This window comes from Cornus florida, unplaced genomic scaffold (genome assembly GCF_030987335.1).
Source record: "Cornus florida cultivar Cherokee Brave unplaced genomic scaffold, ASM3098733v1 CherokeeBrave_3.0.0_Hap2_Chr06, whole genome shotgun sequence".
Taxonomy (NCBI): Eukaryota; Viridiplantae; Streptophyta; class Magnoliopsida; order Cornales; family Cornaceae; genus Cornus; species Cornus florida.
Window position 1 is genome coordinate 30,036,509 of NW_026775576.1, and position 22,316 is coordinate 30,058,824.

General features: G+C 39.6%; 1 protein-coding gene across 1 annotated transcript; it reads right to left on the reverse strand.

The window, feature by feature from the left end:
* Positions 1-1,200: 1,200 nt before the first annotated feature.
* LOC132313909 (disease resistance protein RPM1-like) lies at positions 1,201-3,343 on the reverse strand. Its single transcript, XM_059812844.1, has 3 exons — positions 2,950-3,343; positions 2,572-2,857; positions 1,201-1,495 (listed from the first exon to the last, which is right to left on the reverse strand). Exons 1-3 carry the CDS (start codon positions 3,341-3,343, stop codon positions 1,201-1,203), a joined length of 975 nt encoding a protein of 324 aa, XP_059668827.1.
* Positions 3,344-22,316: the final 18,973 nt, after the last annotated feature.

The following is a 22,316-nucleotide window of genomic DNA, read 5'->3' on the forward strand; positions in this document are numbered from 1 at the left end:
ACCAGCGAGGCACTTTCTCCAGTTTTCCGACTAAAACAAGCCTGTTAATCTGCGGCAGACCCGAGGAGAGCGCATCCATTCGAATGTGTTCATCTTCATCACTAACCATTACCACCAAGTTGCAAAGAAGTTTCATATTTCTGATGGAGATGCACAAATCTTCCTCGTCTGCTTCTCTCACCTTCGTAATGCTAAAGCTTGTGAGTTGAGTCATGTTCCTCACTTGTTTCAACAACCCTGTTTCTGCTTCTACCATGGACAACACTAGCAAGTTTTTTAGCTTACAAATATTTGACGATGCTCTTATGCCATATATTGAATCAAAGTCTAAATGATGTCCATAATTGTAGCGGTACAGAATTAAATGCCGCAAATTTTGCAACTTGGTAATCCCATCGGGAAGTACTTCTATCTTTGAGTCAGTAGTGTTTAAGGTTTAAAGATTGTGGAGTCTTCCAATGGACTTCAGAAGCTCCTCCACCTTCGTTCCTTTCAAGTTCAGGTATCTCAAATTGAAAAAATGTCCTAGTTCATCTGGTAATTTCACAATCGGTGCGTCTTGTAGATCTAAAACTCTTAACAATCTTAAGCCAGATGGCAATGTAGTCAAAGATGGAGAAATTGCTTTAACAGCAAAAATAAAAAGAGCGCGAAGATGAGACATACTCTTCCATGATTTGAGTAGTTCTATGTCATTTGATTGAATTGATAAACGACGCGCTCCATTCTCTTCTTGATCATTGTTGTCACTAGTCCCATCATAGAGTACTGTGTAGAAAATTTCTTTTTCTGATACTGATATAGCAAGCTCTCGCATAAGATCATGCATCTTAAAATTTTTTGGTTTTCCCGCAGAGTTCCTTCTCACAACTTGAAACATACTTCGGTTACAAAGTGCCATAAGATAACTCTCGGCTACCTCTTCAGGTGTTATCTTCTTGGCCTTTTCTACAAATCCTTCTGCCATCTAAAGTCTAATGATCCTTGTTCGTCGAATCTGGTAGTCTTCTGGAAAAAGACCGCAATATAAGAAGCAACACTTAAGTCGGTAAGACAAATCATTGAAGCCCAGCAGCAAGATATTTTTCACTCTTTCTAACTCAATGTTGTTGCTCAACATCCAATTTAAGCTTTCAGGAGCTTGCCTCCACTCCCCTTCTGATTTTTTTGAAGACATGACACCAGCCAAAGTCACAATTGCTAGGGTAAACCTTCACATTTTGCAGCAAGGTCACAAGATAAGTTCTCGAGTTCTTGAGGACAACGCTGATTGGTATGGCCTGGAAACGCTTTCATGCAAAAGAGGTCCCACGCATCAGGATTTTCCAGTGGTTTAAGATTGAGGATATGACTTTTAACTTCAAAAGAAGACGAAGCTATATCTTCTTTCCGAGTTGTAAGCAAGACACGACTTTCAAGTCCTTCATCTGGAAGTGAACATTTTATGTCCTTCCAAAGGTCGCTGCTCAATACATCATCCAGAACAATTACATACCTTTTTGGTCGTAAGTAGTTCAAAAGCATCTCCACCAGTTGTTTTTACCTTGTATAAGAAATAAAGATGAATAAGAAAGTGAAATAATGCACACACCGTAATATTGTTTCATTGTGTTAATTATATACACGTAAAATTAAGGTGGTTAAAATTGGGATACTAAGTAGGATCGATAAGGGGTTGATAGGATCGGATTGAGATTAAGGCTAAATAACCAATTCAGACACTCCAACAAAATTAATTAACATTAAAAGTACTAAGAGACAGTGACAAATACTAAATATCAATTTCTTGATTTCAACAAAAAAATCAGCATAACAATCATGCAAAAACGTAAACAATAAATTAAAGTAAAGCCTAGTATAGAGAGAAAAATACAATTTATTTCCCTAATTGTTTGAGCAATTTAGTTGAAAAGTTTACCTTTTGGTTAGAAAAAAGAACAAAATAGAGATAGAAAGAACAATGAAAAAAAATTAAGTCTTTCTTTATTTTTGTTTCAGAATTGACCAAGAATAGGTGGAAAAATAGAATTCTTTATGTTCATTGTATCGAAAAAGAAAGAAGAAAAGAGAAATTAAGAAGAATTAAAAAAAAATTGAGAAAATCTTGGAAATTGTAATCGATACATTTGAAATCCAGAGATCGCCTCTACATTTGACGTTCGTTTCTTTGTTTTTTGTTCTATTTTTTTTAATATAATTAGGCTAAAAAGACATTTTAGTAGAATCATTAGGATAGTAAGATTCTATGAGATTCTACAATCCTACTCTCAATTCTACAGATCCTACTAAGTTTCTACTTCTCAGAAATTTTACATGGGATCGAAATCGTTTTGGCAATTTATGATCGTAGAATCGTAAGATTCTAAGATCTAGAATCAGGATTTTAACAACTATGTCTATCTAAGTATGGTAAATAAATAAAAATAGATCCTAATTACATGATAAAATCAATTATCAAAAATGGGAAAAACTAATTACGTAAATTGCTGCTATAATTGAGAAAGTATTCATGTAAATGTTGTAGTGAATCACACAATTAAAGCTTGATTGATGAAGGAGTATCTCTAATACCTTATGGTGCTTGTGTCCATTGGAATTGCTTCATTTGATGCGCGGTAGAACTCCTCAATCATATGCCTTAGCAAGTCCTCAGCGTCGTAAGTTTGAGACACGGTGATCCAAGCAAAGCAATGAAAATGACGCTTGACATTTCCATGGTTGTAGGCGTTGGCAACAAGGGTGGACTTGCCTAAACCACCCATACCCACTACTGAAATAACAGTGCGTTGTGGTTCACCATCCGTCAACCATCCAACTAATTTCTCTCTATTAGCTTCAATACCGACTAGATCCTCATCTTTAAAGAAGAGGGCAGATTCAGCCTGGTTTTGCATCCATTTCTGATCCACATGTGAGCTTGATCCTTCCAAACAATCCACAACGCCATACGTTGTTTTCTTTCTGGAATGTCCTTGATCATTCTCTTGATGTCCTGCAACTCTGTGGCTATTAGGTGCCTCACCAATAGATTGTTTGGAACGCCAACAGTCTTGTAGAAAAGCCTTCTAAATTTACCCCCACTTTTTTGCTTGTTCATGTGATACATGAACTCATCTATAATGTTTTCAACCCTGTAGGACATGCCTCTCACTTCTTCTACCCAAGAATTCTCTACTTCTGTGAGACCGTCCTTTTTATAAAAATCTTGTAGAAAGGAACTCATCCATCCTAACTCATTCTTGAGGTTTTTGAGTTCAGCATCAACTCCCCCAATCAACGATGCTTCATTCTCAAGGACGGAGACTATTTTGCCGATCAAAAGATCCACTGTAGCAGAGGCCATGCTTGCCTCTACCTAGCTTCTCTTCTCAGCCCTTAATTTGTTCATACGCAGTCACAGTATTTTGTTTAATTGTCAAGCAGCCAACTGTGGCTGGCATTGTTTTCCTACTGACATTTTAAGGGAACACTGTTTCAATATTTGGATGATTGGTAGTTATTGTGTGGACCGGCCGACACACCAACTATATATATATATATAGGGTAAAGTGCAAATAACCCCCTTGAACTATGGGGAAATTTGCAACTAACCCCCTGAACTACCAAAAATGCAAAAAACCCCTTAAACTATACAAAAAAGTTGCAGATCACCCCATCCGGTGACCGGCCGTCCAAAAATGAGCGCGTGATTCACACGCGACAGACAAACTAAGTTTTTGGGACAATAATGCCCTTCTATATATGAAAATACCAAATTATCCTATAACCACCACCACCGTCGTCTACGACCACCACCACCTTCTGCAACCACCAACATAACCACCACCACCGTCCGCAACCACCAACATAACCACCACGAAACCCTCCTGAACTCATGCCAAAACATACCGTTAAACGAAATCAAACCCACCACCATCACTACCATCTCCATCGGCATCTCAACGGCACACCACCAAACCCAATCGAACCAGTACATAAACCCACAGCCACCACCCCAATCCCGCCACCACCATCACCCGTCATCACCAACCACAGCCCAACCTTCTCTCCATCAAACCCATCACACACCGTGAAACCAAACCCCCACTAACCCACTGCCATCACCCCCTTCAAACACAATCTCTGGTTCTCCCTCGAGAACGAAGGCAGCATGGAACTGCTACTCAGTGGCGTCGGATTCCGGTCTGATAGCGGAGCACTAGTATGGGCGGCGATGGATCCGTACGCGAGCAACGAAACTTTCAATTGCAGCAACGGCGATCTGTTCAAGTGGAAGCACTTGTGGAGAATGATTGCGGAGTAATTTGGGGTCGATGAAAACGAGAAGTGGGTTACCATCCCGATCGGAACAGGGAGGTTGGCGGATGAGGCGAAGCTCGGCCACTGTGCAGCTAAGCCGTAACCAGCCCATCGCCGCGAGTTAACTATGGCCGAACCAACCCATCGCCATTCAGCCCACCTTGCTCGCCGCTCCTCTCCACCATCCGAGCTCGTTCTAGCTATCACCGCAAGAGACGGTGGCGGGGCAGGCGCATGAGATGACGGCAGCGAGATCCCAGCGGCAACGAGGATGATTTGGGTTTTGACGTGTCGACTCCGCATCGTCACCATAATCGCCGACTTACCTCCTCTTTCGTCACCATAATCGCCGTCGCCGCCCCCATCTTTTTCCTTCATTTTCTTCACGATTCAATCTCCAGCCTGATGCTTCTCTCTCTCTTCAATCTCCAATGTAATATATATATATAAACACATATATATAAATTCAGTTTAAAACCAGAAATATATATATATATATATATAAACGCATATATATTTATAAAATATATATACCTTATACAATAGTGAATAATCATAAGGGCAATTCAGACTTTTTATTTTTCCGGTTAAGTCAGTCACCGGAATGGACTGGAATGCAACAAATTCATAGTTTAGGTGGTTTTTTTTAGTTTAGGGGGGTTAGTTGCAATTTGTCAATAGTACAGGGGGGTTATTTGCACTTTACCCATATATATATATATGTATATATATGTCTGTCATACAGATTTGAGTTAAGTATAAGCAGAAGACAATAATTGTGAAAAAAGAAAAAAGACAACAATAATTTATTGATTCATTCTGAGCCACTAAAATGTGCCTCCCATCTTTAATAATGACAACAGGTCACTTATGGCATCCAAAGTAGAATAATTGTACTTGTGGGGGCAAATGAAATAAAATATACCATCACCGGGTCCATGACGCAAATTATGGTGGAAAATTCTAGGCGTTATGAAATGGTTTAGATTAATTATAATGACACTTTTTGAAATTTTACAAAAATAATTCTTGAGAAAATAACTTGGCCATGTCCTTTTGCAATCACTATGTAAGGCCATGATAATGCATTTTTAATTGAGAAAACCGCCAAAGCTACTATCATCAGAAACCAACAAATTGGGGAAATAAAAAAAAACAACTTTTCTTTAAGCTTGAATTCTCAATCTCAACTTTAATCATCAGTTGAGTTCATTAGTAAACTTGTCTTTAAGCATGAAAAGTCATCTCAACTTTAATGAGCTGTGTTCATTTGTAGACTTGGGAGATATGTTGAAAAGAAGGTATCCGATGTATAATTCAAGAATATTATATATAGATAGAGAGATTGATTATGTTCATACTTCATAATCTTATTGGCGGTTTTATTTATTTATTTATTATTAGTATTATTTTTTGTTGTTGTCGTTAGTACTATCCTATACATAAATATCTATGCTTCAATTCACTCTCCACACCAATATAAGTGAGATTGCAAGTGTCTAACTGCTGTTAAAGTCGCGGCTTAATATAATTTGAGGTCTTACACCAAAAAAAAAAAAAAAAATTTGACCTATGTAATATTTTTTTCTTTCGCTATTCTACATATATTCTTCTAGTTTTGTTTAGATGACTTGTTTCTTCATTTGTTGAAATTTCTCCTAAATTTTGTTGTTATATTTTGATTATTAATTGTAACACATTGATCCAGAGCTACTTTTTAAGATTGAATTAGTGGTTTATCTATTCTCCTCTTCTTTTTAAGATTTTCATATTCGAATTCATGCTTGTTAGTAGACATATTCAATAATATAAATAAAAATGTGTCACTAAATAATTTAAATAAAAGAATAATGAAACCTAACCTTAGAACAATCCGGTCCAATGCTAAAAAAATATAAAGTATTTCAATCATTTTATTCATGTTTTATATCTTTCAAAAAGCTCATGGCACTCAAGTAAAAAGGATTGTATAAGGGGTTATACACTCTATATGCATGCCATAGAAATATTTTTAACTTGCAACCCTTGTATTATTAAGGGGAGATAAGAGATATGGGGAGTCTGATATTATGAGTGGAGAATAGAGAGAGAGAGAAAAAAAAAAATATATACAAATTTAAAATAAAAAAAATGGAAAGTTTTGTCATTTCCCACAATTTACTACTGACATTTTTAGGGAACACTGTTCCAATATATGCATGAATAAATTCGATGGCAATGGGGCGGGGCGGGGATCTCATTCCCCATCCTCGGTAATTTTTTTCATCCCCACCCCGCCCTCCAATCCCCATCCCCGCCCTGCAATCCCTATCCCCGTTTAATATAGACTATAATTTTTTTAACAAATAATTTTTCTTATTTTCAGAAGTATGTTTATATATACTTAATATAATTTAGTAATACATCATAATATATAAGAGTATTTTAGTAAATGTACATCCTAAACAGTGGGGCGGGACAGGTTTACCATATCCTCGTCCCCATCCCTGCCGGGTTTTCAAAAATTACCCCCATCCCTATCCCCATCCCCGTTTGCATAAAAGGATCCCCAAACCCGCCCTAAACGGGGCAGGGATTGGTAGATATTGTGGACACATGCAGCAACTATATACATACATATATATATATGCGTGTATGTGTGTGTGTAAGTGTGTATGTCATACAGATTTGAGTTCATGCATAAACTGAAGACACCTATAATTGTGAAAAAAAAAAAAAAGACAACTATAATTCATTGATTCATTCCAAGCCACTAAAATGTGTGTCGCATCTTTAATAATGGCAACAGTTCACTTATGTTCTCCAAAGTTGAATAATTGTACTTATGGGGGCAAATTGAATAAAAGATACCATCACTAGGTCCACTGACGCAAATTATGGTGGAAAATTCTAGGCGATATGAAATATTTTGGATTAATTATAATGACACTCTTTGAAATTTTACGGAAACAATTTTTTTTAAAATAACTTCACCATGCCCTTTTGCAATCACTATTTAAGGCTATGATAGTGCATTTTTAATTGAGAAAACTACCAAAGATAGAGAGGGGTTGTTGTTATTATATCAGTGGGGTTATCTTTTGGTGGATGTGGAAAGTGATTGTCAGTCCATTGTCAATTTCAATCCTGGGAATCAATTTCAATCCTGCTGTTTCCTTTACCTCTACTGTTCTTGATTATATCCAAGTTTTGTTGAAACAAAATTTGGCATTAGTTTTGGCTTGGGCTCCGAGGTCCTGTAATAAGGTGGCTTACCAACTGAGTAAATGCGCTTTAACTAAAAAATGTATGGATCTGCATTGGCAGATTTGGCCTTCATGGCTTTCTGATGCAATCGTGGAGGATTTATCCTCTCTTGTTTCCTAATATAGTTTCTGCTTCTCTCTCTCAATCAAAAAAAAAAAAAAAAACTACCATAGATACCATCATTGAGAAACAAACAAAAGGCATTGACTTGGATAAATTAAAAAACAACTTTTATTTAAGCATGAATTATCATCTCAACTTTAAGGGTAATATGAAAAAAAAAAAAAAAAAAAAAACCCCTGAACTTTACTCTCTCTCCCAAATAACCCCCTTAAACTAAGTAAAGGCCCTGAACTATTCAAGTTGTGCAATTTAAGGACAAAATTAGAAGTCACAGGCATCATCTGAGTTGACCAAAAATATTAAATTACCAAATTGACTTTAATTAAAAGGACGTGCTGTTAATGTTATTGTCTATTCCATTGCTGACTTGTCAAGTAAAATTTCAACAGCCAATGATATCATGACAACTCACCACCTTATCAACAAGTTTCACCCATCCTTATCATTTTAGCGCCAAAAAAGTTTTTCAATACACATCTTAGCGGCAAAAAAAATTAGACCCACTCTTTTACTATGAGGTTGACCTCTAAAACACAATCTGTAGTTACAATAGCTCCTTCAATTGTAACATCGGTACTGGACGATCACTCCTCGAGCTGTGTAACGGGAGGGTAACTCTAATCAACTAAATAATTGTAAATTGTTTGTTATTCTGGTTTGAAATCAAAGTATTGTCTCTGTATAAATGGTTTTATTTTTTCATTTTGGTTTGTAATCAAAGCATTATTTTTCTATAAATGGTTTGATTTTTGTTTTGATTTTTAATTTTGTTCTCTAATCAAAACACTATGTTTCTATAAACTGGTTTGATATTTTGTTGTGGTATAACAAACATATTGGTGGTTGAGAAACTTGAATATGCGGTTCAAAGAAGTTTGCTAAATATAAATATATATGTATATGTATGTCATACATATTTGGGTTTACGCATAAACTGAAGACACCTATAATTGTGAAAAAAGAAAAAGAAAAAAAGACACCTATGATTCATTGATTCATTCTGAGCCACTAAAATGTGTGTCGCATCTTTAATAATGGAAACAGCTCACTTATGTCCTCCAAAGTTGAATAATTGTACTTGTGGGGGCAAACTGAATAAAATTAGATACCATCACTAGGTCCACTGACGCAAATTATGGTGAAAAATTCTAGGCGATATGAAATATTTTGAATTAATTATAATGACACTCTTTGAAATTTTAGGGAAACAATTTTTTTGAAAATAACTTCACCATGCCCTTTTGCAATCACTATTTAAGGCTATAATAGTACATTTTTAATTGAGAAAACTACCAAAGATAGAGAGGGGTTGTTGTTATTATATCAGTGGGGTTATCATTGAGAAACAAACCAAAGGCATTGACTTGGGGTAAAAAAAAAAAAAAAAAAAAACTTTTCTTTAAGCATGAATTCTCATCTCAACTTTAAGGGTAATGGACAAAAAATCCCCCTGTAGGTGCAAAATTTCGCTCAACCAATAATGATTAAGAAAAACAACTCACTCAATCAATAGTAAAGATAAATAAGAACAATATATGTCGAAGCGTAGAATTGCTTGATCCCTTTATTGGAGGTCTAAGCCTCTATTTATATACAAAAGATTGTAAAATTATGGTAGGACTCGCCTTGCTTGTCCTCCAATTCTTTCTATATAAACATTCTTTACTAATAGAGTTCTTTCCATTGTCTAATTTTCCATACATAGAACTTGCCTTGTACAAAACTTCCTATCTCAGAATTTTCCTTCTACGGTAAATCCTTAAACTGGTAGGACTTGTGCATTCTTGAATAACTGGGCTAAACATACTTTGATCCGGCTGGGCTTGAGTAACGAACCGGATGTTAAATATTAACAAGTTGGGCTGATGACCTCTTGATTCGGCCTTGATGGAGGTTGGAAGACAAATAACAATGGCCTTGAGCTAAAAATACACTCAATTTAGGCTTGAGCATGACGGGCCTTATATGTCCTTGGAATGTAGATATGTGTAGTGATGACGTGTACGCTTCTTATTGGAGGAAGTTTTTTTCCCTCCACACTTTGCCTCAAATTTCATTTTTAATTGAGTGACGGCTCCCATTAAAGAGGGAATTGAAACCGGTTTTTTACTTTGCTTCAGAGACGGTTCGAGGACTTTCATTATTACTCTGTCATACAAGATTCTGCAAGAGTTACATTCGCCCTAGCTGCACTCCTGCGTTCTTCATTCCATCGCCTTGTCAGGTTAGTTTTTTTTCGCATCTTTTTCTTCAATCTTTCATTATGAGTACTTCATCTACTCCCGAACGTATAGACATTGGGGATTCTGAATCCACACCTTCATCTTCCCCCGTTTGCATTAGGGCTCCCCCTCCTAGGGTTTCTACAGATTGTCTTTCGTTGAATCAATTAGGTACTTCCCCCCTTTCAGCCGAGACATCTACCTCAGGCTCTGATAATGTTCTTACTCATGAAGAGAGGAAAGTAATCATCTCTATTCATCGCATCAAGTTCTCTATTGCTTCGGTAATGGAAGAATTTGATATTCCTGAGGGAGTAGAAATTGTAGAATATCCCAAGGGTGCCGATTTTACCTCCAGCGAGGGAATTGAAGAGAGTGAGTTGCTTCTTTTGGTAGGGCATCTTAGCACCCTCCGGTTCCCTCTTCACCCCTTCTATCATTTAGTTTTCAACAAGTTAGGTCTTGCCCCCCTTCAGGTAAATCCTAATTTCTTTCGCATCCTTTCGGCACTGTTGGTGCGCTGGAAATTCGAGGCTCTGGATTTGACCTTTGCCAACCTTCTGCTTACTTACAATATATCTAAGCATGGGACCGAGCCTGGTCGCTTCTTTTTTACCTCTCCCCTTCATTAGAGGATATGCACGAACCTTCCTTCATCCGAGAAGAAGTGGAAAGAAAGGATGGTTATAGTTAAAGGAAAATGGTTCGTGCCCCAATCAATTACGCTCCCCATCCCATGCAAGTTTGGGAAATTAGGTATAGAATACTTAACCTCCCTTCATACCAAGTGTTCTGGCTGTTTTCCTTGCCAAGTCTTAATGTTTCGCCATACTTATGAGTTTCTTGGTGTTTTTTCAGCTACATTCCCATCCTCCGCAGCTAGGAACAGAATTTCTTTTCTTGAGGAACGAGTCTGGTGTGACCCCTCGCCTATCGAGGACCTACTAACTTCTTCAAACCTCAAGGATATTGCCTCCAGTGCTGTTGCTGCAGACCTCATGGATCTATCTCTACCATCCTTTGATAGTTTCCCCATGACTGAGGAGGAGATACGGAGGGCTGAGGCTTTAAAAAAGAAAGCCGAAGATGCCCAACCCTTGGTAGTTATTAGATCTACTGAGGGTGAAGTGGAGGCTGAGGAACCACCAATGAAGAAATCTCGCCTCAACCCCCCATCCTCTGGCAAGGGCAAGGTCCCTTCTAAAAGCAGAGGGAAAAAGGCTGGAGAGGCCGAACCTGAAGATGAAGTCAGGGCATTTGTTTTGGCTAAAACTGGGGCTCCTTGGACTCCTTCCTTCACCAGGGCTGACAAGTCAGTCCTGCATTCAGGGGATTCTGTGATCACAGACCCTTCAGCTGCACTGGATGTGGCCCGAGGGATGTGGCTCCCAAAGGACAAGGAAGCCATCAGCCAAATGGGGTTGGAACAACTACTCCCCTCTGCCCCGGTCCGGGCCATAGAGGTTCGTATTACACCTTCAGAATTATATTACTCTTACTTACTTATGTTTCCATTTATGCTCATATTTGTTCCTCTGTTATACAGAGTCTATACCACACCATGGCCCTCTGCATCACTGCTGAAACCCAATCCCTCTCCATCAAGAAGCTGGAAAAGGATCTTGACAATGCAGAGAAGAGTGCCACCACTGCCTCTACCAATCTGAAGATAGCTACTGAAGCCAAGGATGTGTATAAGAGATAGTTGGCTGCCTCTGAGGCTAAGGTGGATTCTCTTCAGGCCGAAATTCAACGCATGACCGAGGCTTTTACTACTTGCTTCAAGGCGGGGAAGCAAATGCAGGGGCGCTACTCCTGTTTGCCACACCTAGCTAGTGCTAAAGCATTCCGGTCTGGCTATAATCAGGCTCAGGCCCTAGGACGATGGATCCGGACGCTTTTGACAAGCAGGTGGGGGTGCACTTCCCATATGATGAAGGGCCACAGGCTTTGGAAGCTGAAATCCGCTTTGCCGAGATGGTGAAGGCGCACCTGAAGGGTACTCCTAGCTCTTCTGCCCCTGCGGCTTCAATTCCTCCTACCCCAAGTCCTACTGTAGTGGATGCTTTTGAATTTACTCCCTTCGATCCGAAGAGGAAGTAGAACCATGTATTTTGTTTTTATTGACAGTATGTTTGGGATAATAAATACAATTTTTGTTTTAGGCTTTCAATACCTGATTTGTTTTTGCTGTATGCTTTTGATATTGTTCATACTTTTCTGACTGGTAATGTTTTTATGACAAACAAAACACATTGTCTTTATGCTTTAGATTTATGTTATCCGAGAAAAAGTAAGGATGATGGGAAGAAGGAGATCCTTTTAACAGTTTAATTGATATCTCAGGATGATTCATATGGACAATGATCTAACTGTTAAGTGAACTCTTCTTGCCTTTGACTTGCCTGTAGTAGACGTATACATACTCTTTCTTTCTCGTGTGTTCCTGATGTGGGGTGGATCATGATGAACTTATGATATATCCACATCCACAGGGTATTAAACACTTGGAGTCCGGAGGAAAAAGTTCTGATCCGGCCACCAAAGGTCAGAAGCGAATTGTTCCTTGGCACTGAGTGTGGAGGAATATTGCTGAATAGGACACTTAGGGTCCGAAGCTGTCTCGGACACTTAGGATCCGAGGCGAATTGTTCCTCGGCACTGAGTCGTGGAGGAATATTGCTGAATAGGACACTTAGGGTCCGAAGCTGTCTCGGACACTTAGGATCCAAGGCGAATTGTTCCTCGGCACTGAGTCGTGGAGGAATATTGCTGAATAGGACACTTAGGGTCCGAAGCTGTCTCGGACACTTAGATCCGAGACGAATTAAATACTCCCTGGCGCGGAGCCTGAGGGGAGGTTTTGCCGAGCTGGACACTTAGGGTCCGAGGCGAGATTTTTGCCGAGCCGAACACTTAGGGTCCGAGGCGAGATTTTTGCGGAGCCGGACACTTAGGATCCGAGGCGAATGAACTATTCCCCGGCGCTGAGCCTAAGGGGAGGTTTTGCCGAGCCGGACACTTAGGATCCGAGGCGAATTAAATACTCCCTGGCGCGGAGCCTGAGGGGAGGTTTTGCCGAGCCGGACACTTAGGGTCCGAGGCGAATGAACTACTCCCCGGCGCTGAGCCTGAGGGGAAGTTTGTTTATATTTTTTTTCTCAAATAACTTATCATGAGGCCGAGGATTCAAAAATGATAAGAGGCCAAGAAAGCGAGTAACAGTGGCTGTGAAGTTTCCTATTTGTTGATGTAATACCCCGATATTTTAAAAAGGATTTATTAATTAAATTAATTTATATTATATTATTATTATTATTATTTTTAAATGATTTGTTTTATTTAATTAGGTGTTTGATAGTTGTGATTTGTTTTATTTAATTAAGTGCGTAGGTAAATTGTATTGTTTTAATTAAATTATATTTTGTAATTTTATTTGTTAAATTTATACGGTGTTTGATTGGTGGAATGCTAGTTAGTGAATTGTTTATTTGATTTGCGTGATTTTATGTTGGTGTAACTTTATTTAATTTTATTATTTTAGGTATTTAAGTTATTTGGATTGGGATTAAAGGAAGTTGGACCAACGGATGTGGTATTGGGCTTGAAGGAAGCCTTGTTGGGTTAATTGGTAAAGGCCCGTGGTTGTGAGGATATTTAATAATTATCTTTGCATAATTATACCTATATAATTACATAATTACATGTGTATATTAATTCATTATTAAATCATGTGGAGGGGTATATATGTCAATATAATTATATATTGATATATATAGGTATATATAATTTATTTAACTAATGGTTATATATGGAAGGTAATATATATATGTTTATATTAAAATATATGTATGTATATATATTATTTAAAAGATAAATATTATTTATTTTATATGATAATCCTAATGGGAAAAGGATTTAGTTTTTGTATGTATATAAATAGACACATAAGACTTTAGGGTTAGGAGTTTTTCCACGTTAGAAAAATAAGAGAATTAGAGAGAGAAGAAGAAGGGCTAACGAAGAGGAGGCCGGATCAAAGAACGTAAGAGGAGACCGGATTTGGAAAAGAAAAGGCGAGTTCCTCTCTACTTCTCCTCTTAGAACTCATAAACTTATCACCTTGATTATCGAAATTATAATTTTATTTTATTAAATTAAATTATTATTCAGATTGGCGGAGCATATTTATTCTTTACAAAATTATAGAATTAAACATGTGAATATATGTATGCATTGTTCTGATAATTTAGATCTTGTATGTGAGGTTAGGTTAACTAAATTTTATTTTTTTTCTAAAATTTTTATATTTTGCATTAACCTTGTGTAGCACGATTAATTAAATTAAATGGATTTTAATTTAATTGTATATGTTCATTTATGCCCAAAATAATAAATAGAGCTTTTGGGATTTTTCTGAGATTTTCTGAACAATTTCTGAAATTAATTTATATTTTTAATGTTAATTTAGAAATTGTTTGATATATATATATATATATATATATATATATATATATATATATATATGTTAAATTGTTTAACAAACACACTGGAGGCGGCTAGTATTTGCGCATCAATAGGATTTTTATCCAGTGTGGTCGCGTACGTAGGAAAAGGGTGCACTCGTTGATCTAGGCCATAGGATTAATTTAATTTAGTTGGATTGATCTGGTGTGATGCGGTCCATTGTAAGTTGATACACATGCGGCATCAATGGTTAGATGTAGTTGATTAAGGGAGAGGATCCAGTGCATCGCGGCTTACCAAGATCACCAAACATCAACCAATTAGGAGCTGCCAACACGCGCCGAGAGTGACTCAGGCGCGTGAGGGCGAGTGCAGGCGCGTGGACGCGCCTGCCGGTAAGGGGAAGCGCGTGGAGGCGCGTGGGAGTAGTCTAGGGGTATGTGGCGGAGCGTGAAGGCGCGTGGGGATGCGTGTGAGGTCCTGGAAAGTTGCTTGAGACTCCGGTGAAGTTCCAGTATTTATCTTAAGCTTGTTAGGGTTAAAATTAATCATTAGAGGGTGTGTTCTTGATGTTCTAAGAGCCTCAGAGTGTTACTAAGATACCTAGTAGCATTTAGTGGTATAAATACAATTAATTAAATATTTTTACAATGAAAGGAGGTGTATATATGTGTATATATATGTAGATATGATTTTAAATAGTCAACGATTGGTATGGAATGTATGATACACACATATATATATATTATAAAATATATGTGTATATATATATTATTTAAGATTATTAAATATTATAAATCTTGTTTGGTATGACTTGATTCGTGTATGGTATGGTTGATTTAAAATCGTAATAGATACACGGTTATTAAATTAAGGACATGCTTATTATATGCATGTGAAGTCTATGTATAATTATACCTAGAGTTAAGTTTAAAGTTAGTACATGGTTGAATTGTAGGCATGGATGAGTTGCCAAAGGCTTTGATATACTGCCTTATTGGTTATGAATAAATTTCATATATGGGAAGCATGGTTGAATTGCTAATTAATTGTAAAAGTAAATATATTGAAAGAAGCATGGTTGAATTGCTAGTATATAAATAAATATATTTATAAATGGCATGGTTGATTTGCCGGTGCATATTTAAATTGCTATATGTGTAGATGACTAAATTACTGTTTAGGATGGAGTTAAGGTGAGTGGGGTTTACTTTATGAGAAAATTATAACAGGGGGGGGCTTGGTCTAGGTATGACTAATAATTAATTATTGGTGAGTGGTTTTGACAATTTAATGCCCTATTAACAGATAGGATTCTTGTACTATATATATAAGTATTTATATATATTGGTAGCATCGTATATTAAAGTTAAAGCTTAATTAGGGATGGTTTTGGTAAAGATGATCTGTTTATTGGTTTTCAGAGGCTTGGTAGAGAGAACTTGCTCGTAGGGTTTAACCCGCGATTTATTTTTCAGGTTGTTAGAAGGTCAAGTCTCAAGGTTGAGGATCCGCAGCTGGAGGACTTATCCATTCCTTCTATTTGCTTAAAAGTAGGATATTAGTTTTGTTTCAGTTGATATTAGTATTTATTTGGTTGAAATTCTAAATAGTAACTTTTGGTTAAGGGGTCCTTGAGTTACGGGATTCCCGAGTTGTAACCATTTGGAAGTTATTAATGGATTTATTGTTTATTGGATTTCTTCAGCGTTTTATTTTATTCTTTATTTCATTTTGTAATCCGTGCTTGTTTAAATACTATAATTGGTTTGATATTCCCTAATTTTGTGCGCGGACTTGATCAACCCGTGTTCCGAAATTAGGGGGTATCTCAGTTGACTTTGGAGACTTTCCTCCTCCATTGATACTCCCTTCTTGGCAACCAAATGTAGTGGACTACGCATATATTAACCGCATTTCTTTTCTATTTCTATCCGATGTGGGATAGAAAGTTTTAACCATAGGCCATAACTCATGTTTTTTTTCTTAAAAAATCATTGTGACGAATGTTTTTTAACAGCTTGCTTCTAACATTGCTTTGCATAAAAATTGCATAGTGCGACTTGGCATGCATAAAAATTGCCTAATGCGACGCATGCATAAAAGTTGCATAATCAGTAGTATAGCCCCCATTTTTATAGAAAGAAATAAATAGAGTAGAATTGTACTGAATATAGAAGCAAAATAAAGAAAAGTTTGGCTGACTGTGGACATACTCAGCCTTATTTGTGAAGAATTTGTAGCAAAATTGACAAATTTATCTAATGGAAATACCTTTTAAGGTGTATTGCGTTCCAAGGACGCGCAATGGGACGTACGTCAGCTTCGGCCAAATGATATGCTCCTTTCCCCACTACTTCGGTAACCCTGTAAGGTCCGGTCCAATTAGGTTCCAGTTTCTTTACATGAGCTGTCTCTTGCTTCAAAACCCAATCGCCTACCACAAAGCTCTTGAATCTGACGCATTTGTCATAACTGTTACACACCTGCTGTTGGTATGCCGCGAGCCGAATTGCTGCTGCATCTCTCCTTTCGTCTACAAGATCAAGGCTATGTTTGAGTTGTTGCTCATTGTTCCCTTCCAGTACCAAGGATGTCCGAAGGGTTGGGATTATGGACTCGGTAGGAATGACAGCTTCGGATCCATATGCCATAGTAAATGGGCTTTCTCCCGTGGGTCGTCTTGGAGTGGTTCGATAGGCCTAGAGCACTTGAGGGAGATTCTCGTACCATTTTGTCTTTAATTTCTCCAATTTTTTCTTTAAGCACCCAAATATCGTGCGATTAGTTATTTCAGCTTGCCCATTGCCTTGTGGATGACTAACTGCAGCCAATTTTTACAGGATTCCATGTTCGTTAAAGAACTTTCTTGTTCTTCTGTTATCGAGGTTCTTACCATTGTCCATTACGATGACTTTTGGTACCCCAAACCGGCAAATAATGTTGCTCCAAATGAAATGCTTTACTTCTTCGTGGGTGACGCTAGAGAAGGCTTCAGCTTCCACCCACTTGGTGAAGTAATCCGTAGCCAGAAGCACATGCTCCTTTTTTTCCACGGTTTTGGGTAACGGTCCCACTACATCAATCCCCCATTGGGCGAACGGCCATGGATTAGCCATGGCGTGCAAACCTTTGGCAGGTTGATGCTTTATTGGACCATGGCGCTGACACTTGTCACATCTTCTTGAGTATTCTTCGGCATTCCGAGCCAAGTATGGCCAAAAATAGCCTTGGGTTAGAATTTTGTGTGCAAAGGATCTTCCTCCCGAGTGATTTCCATAATCTCCTTCATGAATTTGTTTTAGAATTGTGAGAGCCTCAGTAGGGGTTAAACACTTGAGATAAGGACCGGAGAATGACCTTCGGTATAACTGGTTATTGATGATTGAGTATTTAGCCGTGGTAAGCCTAAGCTTCCTTGCCTCAGCTTTTTGATTTGGGAGAACTCCCTCTTTGAGGTAGGCCTCGATTGGATCAATCCAGCATGGCTCGCGTGAAACTTCCGGGATCACCATTACCTCTTGCCGGGGATTAATGCTAGGTTCTTCGAGGACATCGATTGGAACAAGCCGAATCAACTCTTCGTCTGAAGATGATGCGGCTGCGGCCAATCGATCTGCTTCGGCATTTTCATCTCGTGGTACCTGATGGAATTCGATTTGATCGAACTCCCGGATGGCATTCTCTACAACATCTTTGTATGACTTCATACGTTCCTCCTTGGGATAATAGTGCTCTGTCACTTGATTGATCACAAGCTGTGAGTCACTAAAAACTTTTAAGCACAGTACCTGTAGCTGTTTAGCTAGCCGAAGGCCGGCAAGCAACGCCTCATACTCGGCCTCGTTATTAGTAGCTGGGAAATCTAGCCAAATTGACTGCTGCAGCTTGGTACCCTCGGGTGTTATGATGTCAATCCCGGCCCCTGCCCTTTTCTGGTTGGAAGAGCCATCAACCCGTAACTCCCAGTACGGCTTTTGAAGTGTCGGCTCCTCAGATTGATCTTCATACTCCAGTAGGAAATCCGCTACTGACTGCCCCTTGTGAGATACCTTTGGTGCATAGGTGATATCAAAAGAGCTAAGTTCAATAGCCCATTTTGTAATTCGACCAGACAAGTCTGGTTTAGCTAGGATAGCCCGTATAGGGTGATTTGTAAGTACCACTATGCTGTGAGATTCGAAGTAATGTCGAAGTTTCCTCTTAGCATAAATTAACGCCAGGATTATCTTTTCCGTCTTGCTGTACCGTGTCTCAGCATCCGTCATCGTTTTGCTTGTATAAAAGATTGGATGCTGAATCTTGCCTCCTTCTTTGATCAACACTGCACTTGTTGCTACAGCTAATACTGCCAATTACAGGATAAGAGTGTCTCCGGGCATTGGAGCAGAAAGGATTGGGGGTTTTGTCATGTAGCTTTTCAATTGATTGAGAGCTTCCTGCTGCTGAGGTCCCCACATATCTTTGTTTTTGGATCGAATAGCATCAAAGAAAGATTTATACTTATCAGATAATCGGGATATAAACCGGCTGAGGGCCGCAACTCGGCCAGTTAGAACTTACACTTCCCTGCGGGTTTTTGGCTCTTGGTTCTGTATGAGTGCCTTTGCCTGAGCTGGGCTTACTTCTATTCCTCTTTTATTTACAATGTGCCCGAGGAACTGTCCTGAAGAGACGGCGAAGGAGCACTTGGTGGGGTTCAGCTTCATATTGTACCTCTTGAGAGTATCAAAGACCTCCTGGAGGTGCTTCGGGTGATCCTCTTTCCGTATACTTTTGACCACCATGTCATCGATATAAGCTTCAACTGTATTCCCCAGTAGATTATTGAAAATTTTATTGACAAGTCGCTGGTAGGTGGCTCCGGCATTCTTTAGACCGAAGGGCATCACTCTGTAGCAGTAAGTGCCCGTCTCTGTGATGAAAACGGTTTTCTCCTCATCTTCAGGATTCATGGGAATCTGATTATAGCCGGAGTATGCATCGAGGAATGTGAGCCTCTCATAACCTGTCGTAGCATCCACCATTTGATCAATCTTGGGCAGAGGGAAGCTATCTTTTGGGCAAGCTTTGTTAAGGTTGGTATAATCTACGCATACCCTCCATTTCCCATTCTTCTTTTGAACGACTACTACATTTAAGAGCCATTGTAGGTATTGCACCTCTCGAATGAATCCTGCTTGTAATAGTTTATTTACTTCCTCGGCTATTATGCGATTCCGTTCAGGTGCGAACCGTCGGTGCCTCTACTTGACTGGCCTGAATTCTGGGTTAACCCTCAAACTATGGCATGAGACCGTAGGATCGATCCCTACCATGTCCGAGTGATCCCAGGCAAAGACATCCGAATTGCACCGAATGACCCTGATCAATGCTTCCTTCTCTTCGGATGTACAAGATGAGCCAATGTAGGTGACCTTCTGAGGGTATCCGAGGACTACCTCTGTAGCTTCGAGGGACTCCTCGGTAGGTGCTTCAGCCTCAGCTTCTTCCTCTACTTTGAGATACTTGGGCAAAGGGTACTGTAACTGCTATTTGATTGCGTCTTTGGGATCCACCTCTGACTGAGGTGATTTCGACGCCTTTTTTGCTTCATATAGTGTTAGCATGTAACATTCTTTTGGAGCAACCTGGTCTCCCCAGAGGTCGATGAGCTCTCTGCCATCTGGGGATAAACACCTCATTACTTGATGAAGGGTAGAGGGGACTAAGTTCATACGATGGATCCAACCTCTCCCCATAATGAGGTTATAAGATGGATGAATCTCCGTCACGACAAAGTTCTCCTTCAGAGTCCTCTTTGCTGTAGTAACGGATAGATCGATCACCCCAAGCGGATTCACCTTAGTACCATCAAACCCCATTAGGGGGCTGGAAGTTGGCCTGATGGACGATGGTGAAACCCCCAGCTGATCGAAGGCTGCTTTTGTAATGATGTTGGTGCTACTTCCCAGATCTATCAGCACCCTCCTGATCATATAATTCGCCACTAGGAGGCTGATGACCAAGGGGTCTTCATGCGGGCGCTGGACTCTAGACAGATCATTGTTACCGAATCCAATGTTGATGCTGCCTGGCGCAACCGTGTTTACCAAAGACAATCTTCGTAACTTATGAGCCTCTCTCAACCTGGATCTGTACGACTCTTCAGACTCTTCATCATCCTCTGACCTTCCGTGTATGGCATGGATAACCTTTACCTGACCGCCCTCTACCCGTCGAGGGTTAACCTCCCGAGGTTTTGCGTGCTCCTTCGTGGCGAGATACTTCACCAACTCTCCTCTCGCTATCTGCTTTCTACCTGTCGCTGAAGGGACCTGCAGTCATTGGTGGTATGCCCATAGTCTCTATGGTAGGCACAATGTTTGCTTTTGTCCCTCTGCTCCAAGGGTTGTTTCATGGGCTGAGGAGTTGCGAACCTCGTCTTATTCTCTTGGAACAGGCGCGCTAAGGTAGTACGGAGAGGGGTAAGCCTGTCCTCTGTCCTTTGCTTCTTCTCAGGCGCTTGGGTGACTTGTGTGGCGGCATGAGGAACCTTCTGCATCCTTGTGCTTGCAGCTTTCTCTCGAGACTTGTTTTCCATTGTGACGAGGGTAGCGTGCTGTGCACGGTGGGCTACATTTTCCTCCAACCGAATGTAGATTTGTGCCCTAGCGTTCAAAGTCTGCATATCCGGGGGGGAATATTTGATCAAGGATGTGTGAAACTTGGTTCCCTGGATCATTGCCAACTTAAATGTTTCGATTGCCGTGGCAGGGTGGCAATCTGCTATCTCCGAGGCTTCCATGTTAAACCTGGATAAGAAATCTTGCAGAGTTTCTCCCTTCCTTTGCCTTATGGTGAAAAGGCTGGCGATACTTTTTTTCTGCTTCTTATTTCCGCAATATTGGGCTAAGAAGATAGTGCACAAGGTCTCATAATCAGGGATAGACTTGTGTGGCCTATTCCTGAACCATTCTAACGCTGCTCCGGTTAAACTGGTAGGAAAAACTTTACACATCCACGGATCGTTATGATCGTCCAGTGCCATCTTTTGCACATAATGATCGAGATGCCGAGAGGGGTCTCCTGCCCCATCGAACTGGGTGAAGGATGGCATAGTGAACTTCCTTGGTCTCTCCACAAGGTACACGTCGTCAGTAAAGGGGGTTTTGACCAAGGAGTTCTTGTGCTCTCTAGCCATCTCGGCTGGTGTCTGAATTCTTAATAGCTTCTTTTCGTCGAAGGCATCTTGTACGCGTACGCCATCTGGAATGCCATTGGACCATACTAAGCTTATGGCTGGACTCGGCCTGTTCGTCCTGTGTGCGACGCGGGAGATTATTCGAAGCAACCGCCTCGGACCTCGTCCCTTGCTGTTACTGAACCTCATTAGGTCGAGCCCCGTTGGGTGGTGTCCCGTTGGCTGGAGGCTCGTGAACTGGAGGTAAATTCTGGGTGGGGGGTGGTGCTACAGCATCGCCTAGTGGTGGTTGTGGCATTAGCCTAGCCATTGCCGTGTGCAGCGTATGAGTTTGCTACTGAAGCGCAGTTATCTGGGCGACACTCGTATCGTTTGCTTGCCGGAGTGTCTCAAATTGGTGTAAGAACTCCTCTCGCATCTTTTGCATCAATTCTATCTGTTGATTCATGGTTGACTCTCTGTTTGACATTCCAGATACGACTAAGGATTTGATTTGAAGAACAAGTGGGAGTATATTTTTATACGTTTCCCACAAACGGCGCCAAAGTGTAGGTGCAAAATTTCGCTCAACCAATAATGATTAAGAAAAATAAAACAACTCACTCAATCAATAGTAAAGATAAACAAGAACAATATATGTCGAAGTGTAGAATTGCTTGATCCCTTTATTGGAGGTCTAAGCCTCTATTTATATACAAAAGATTGTAAAATTATGGTAGGACTCACCTTGCTTGTCCTCCAATTCTTTCTATATAAACATTCTTTACCAATAGAGT

Bases quoted from the DNA above. Each gene is read 5' to 3' on its own strand.
- LOC132313909 (XM_059812844.1), bottom strand. From the start codon at position 3,343: ATGGCCTCTGCTACAGTGGATCTTTTGATCGGCAAAATAGTCTCCGTC. The intron at 2,858-2,949 runs GTATGGCGTTGT...TCTTCTTTAAAG, and splicing joins CATTCCAGAAAGAAAACAAC to ATGAGGATCTAGTCGGTATT. The intron at 1,496-2,571 runs GTATTAGAGATA...ACGACCAAAAAG, and splicing joins ATGGACACAAGCACCATAAG to GTATGTAATTGTTCTGGATG.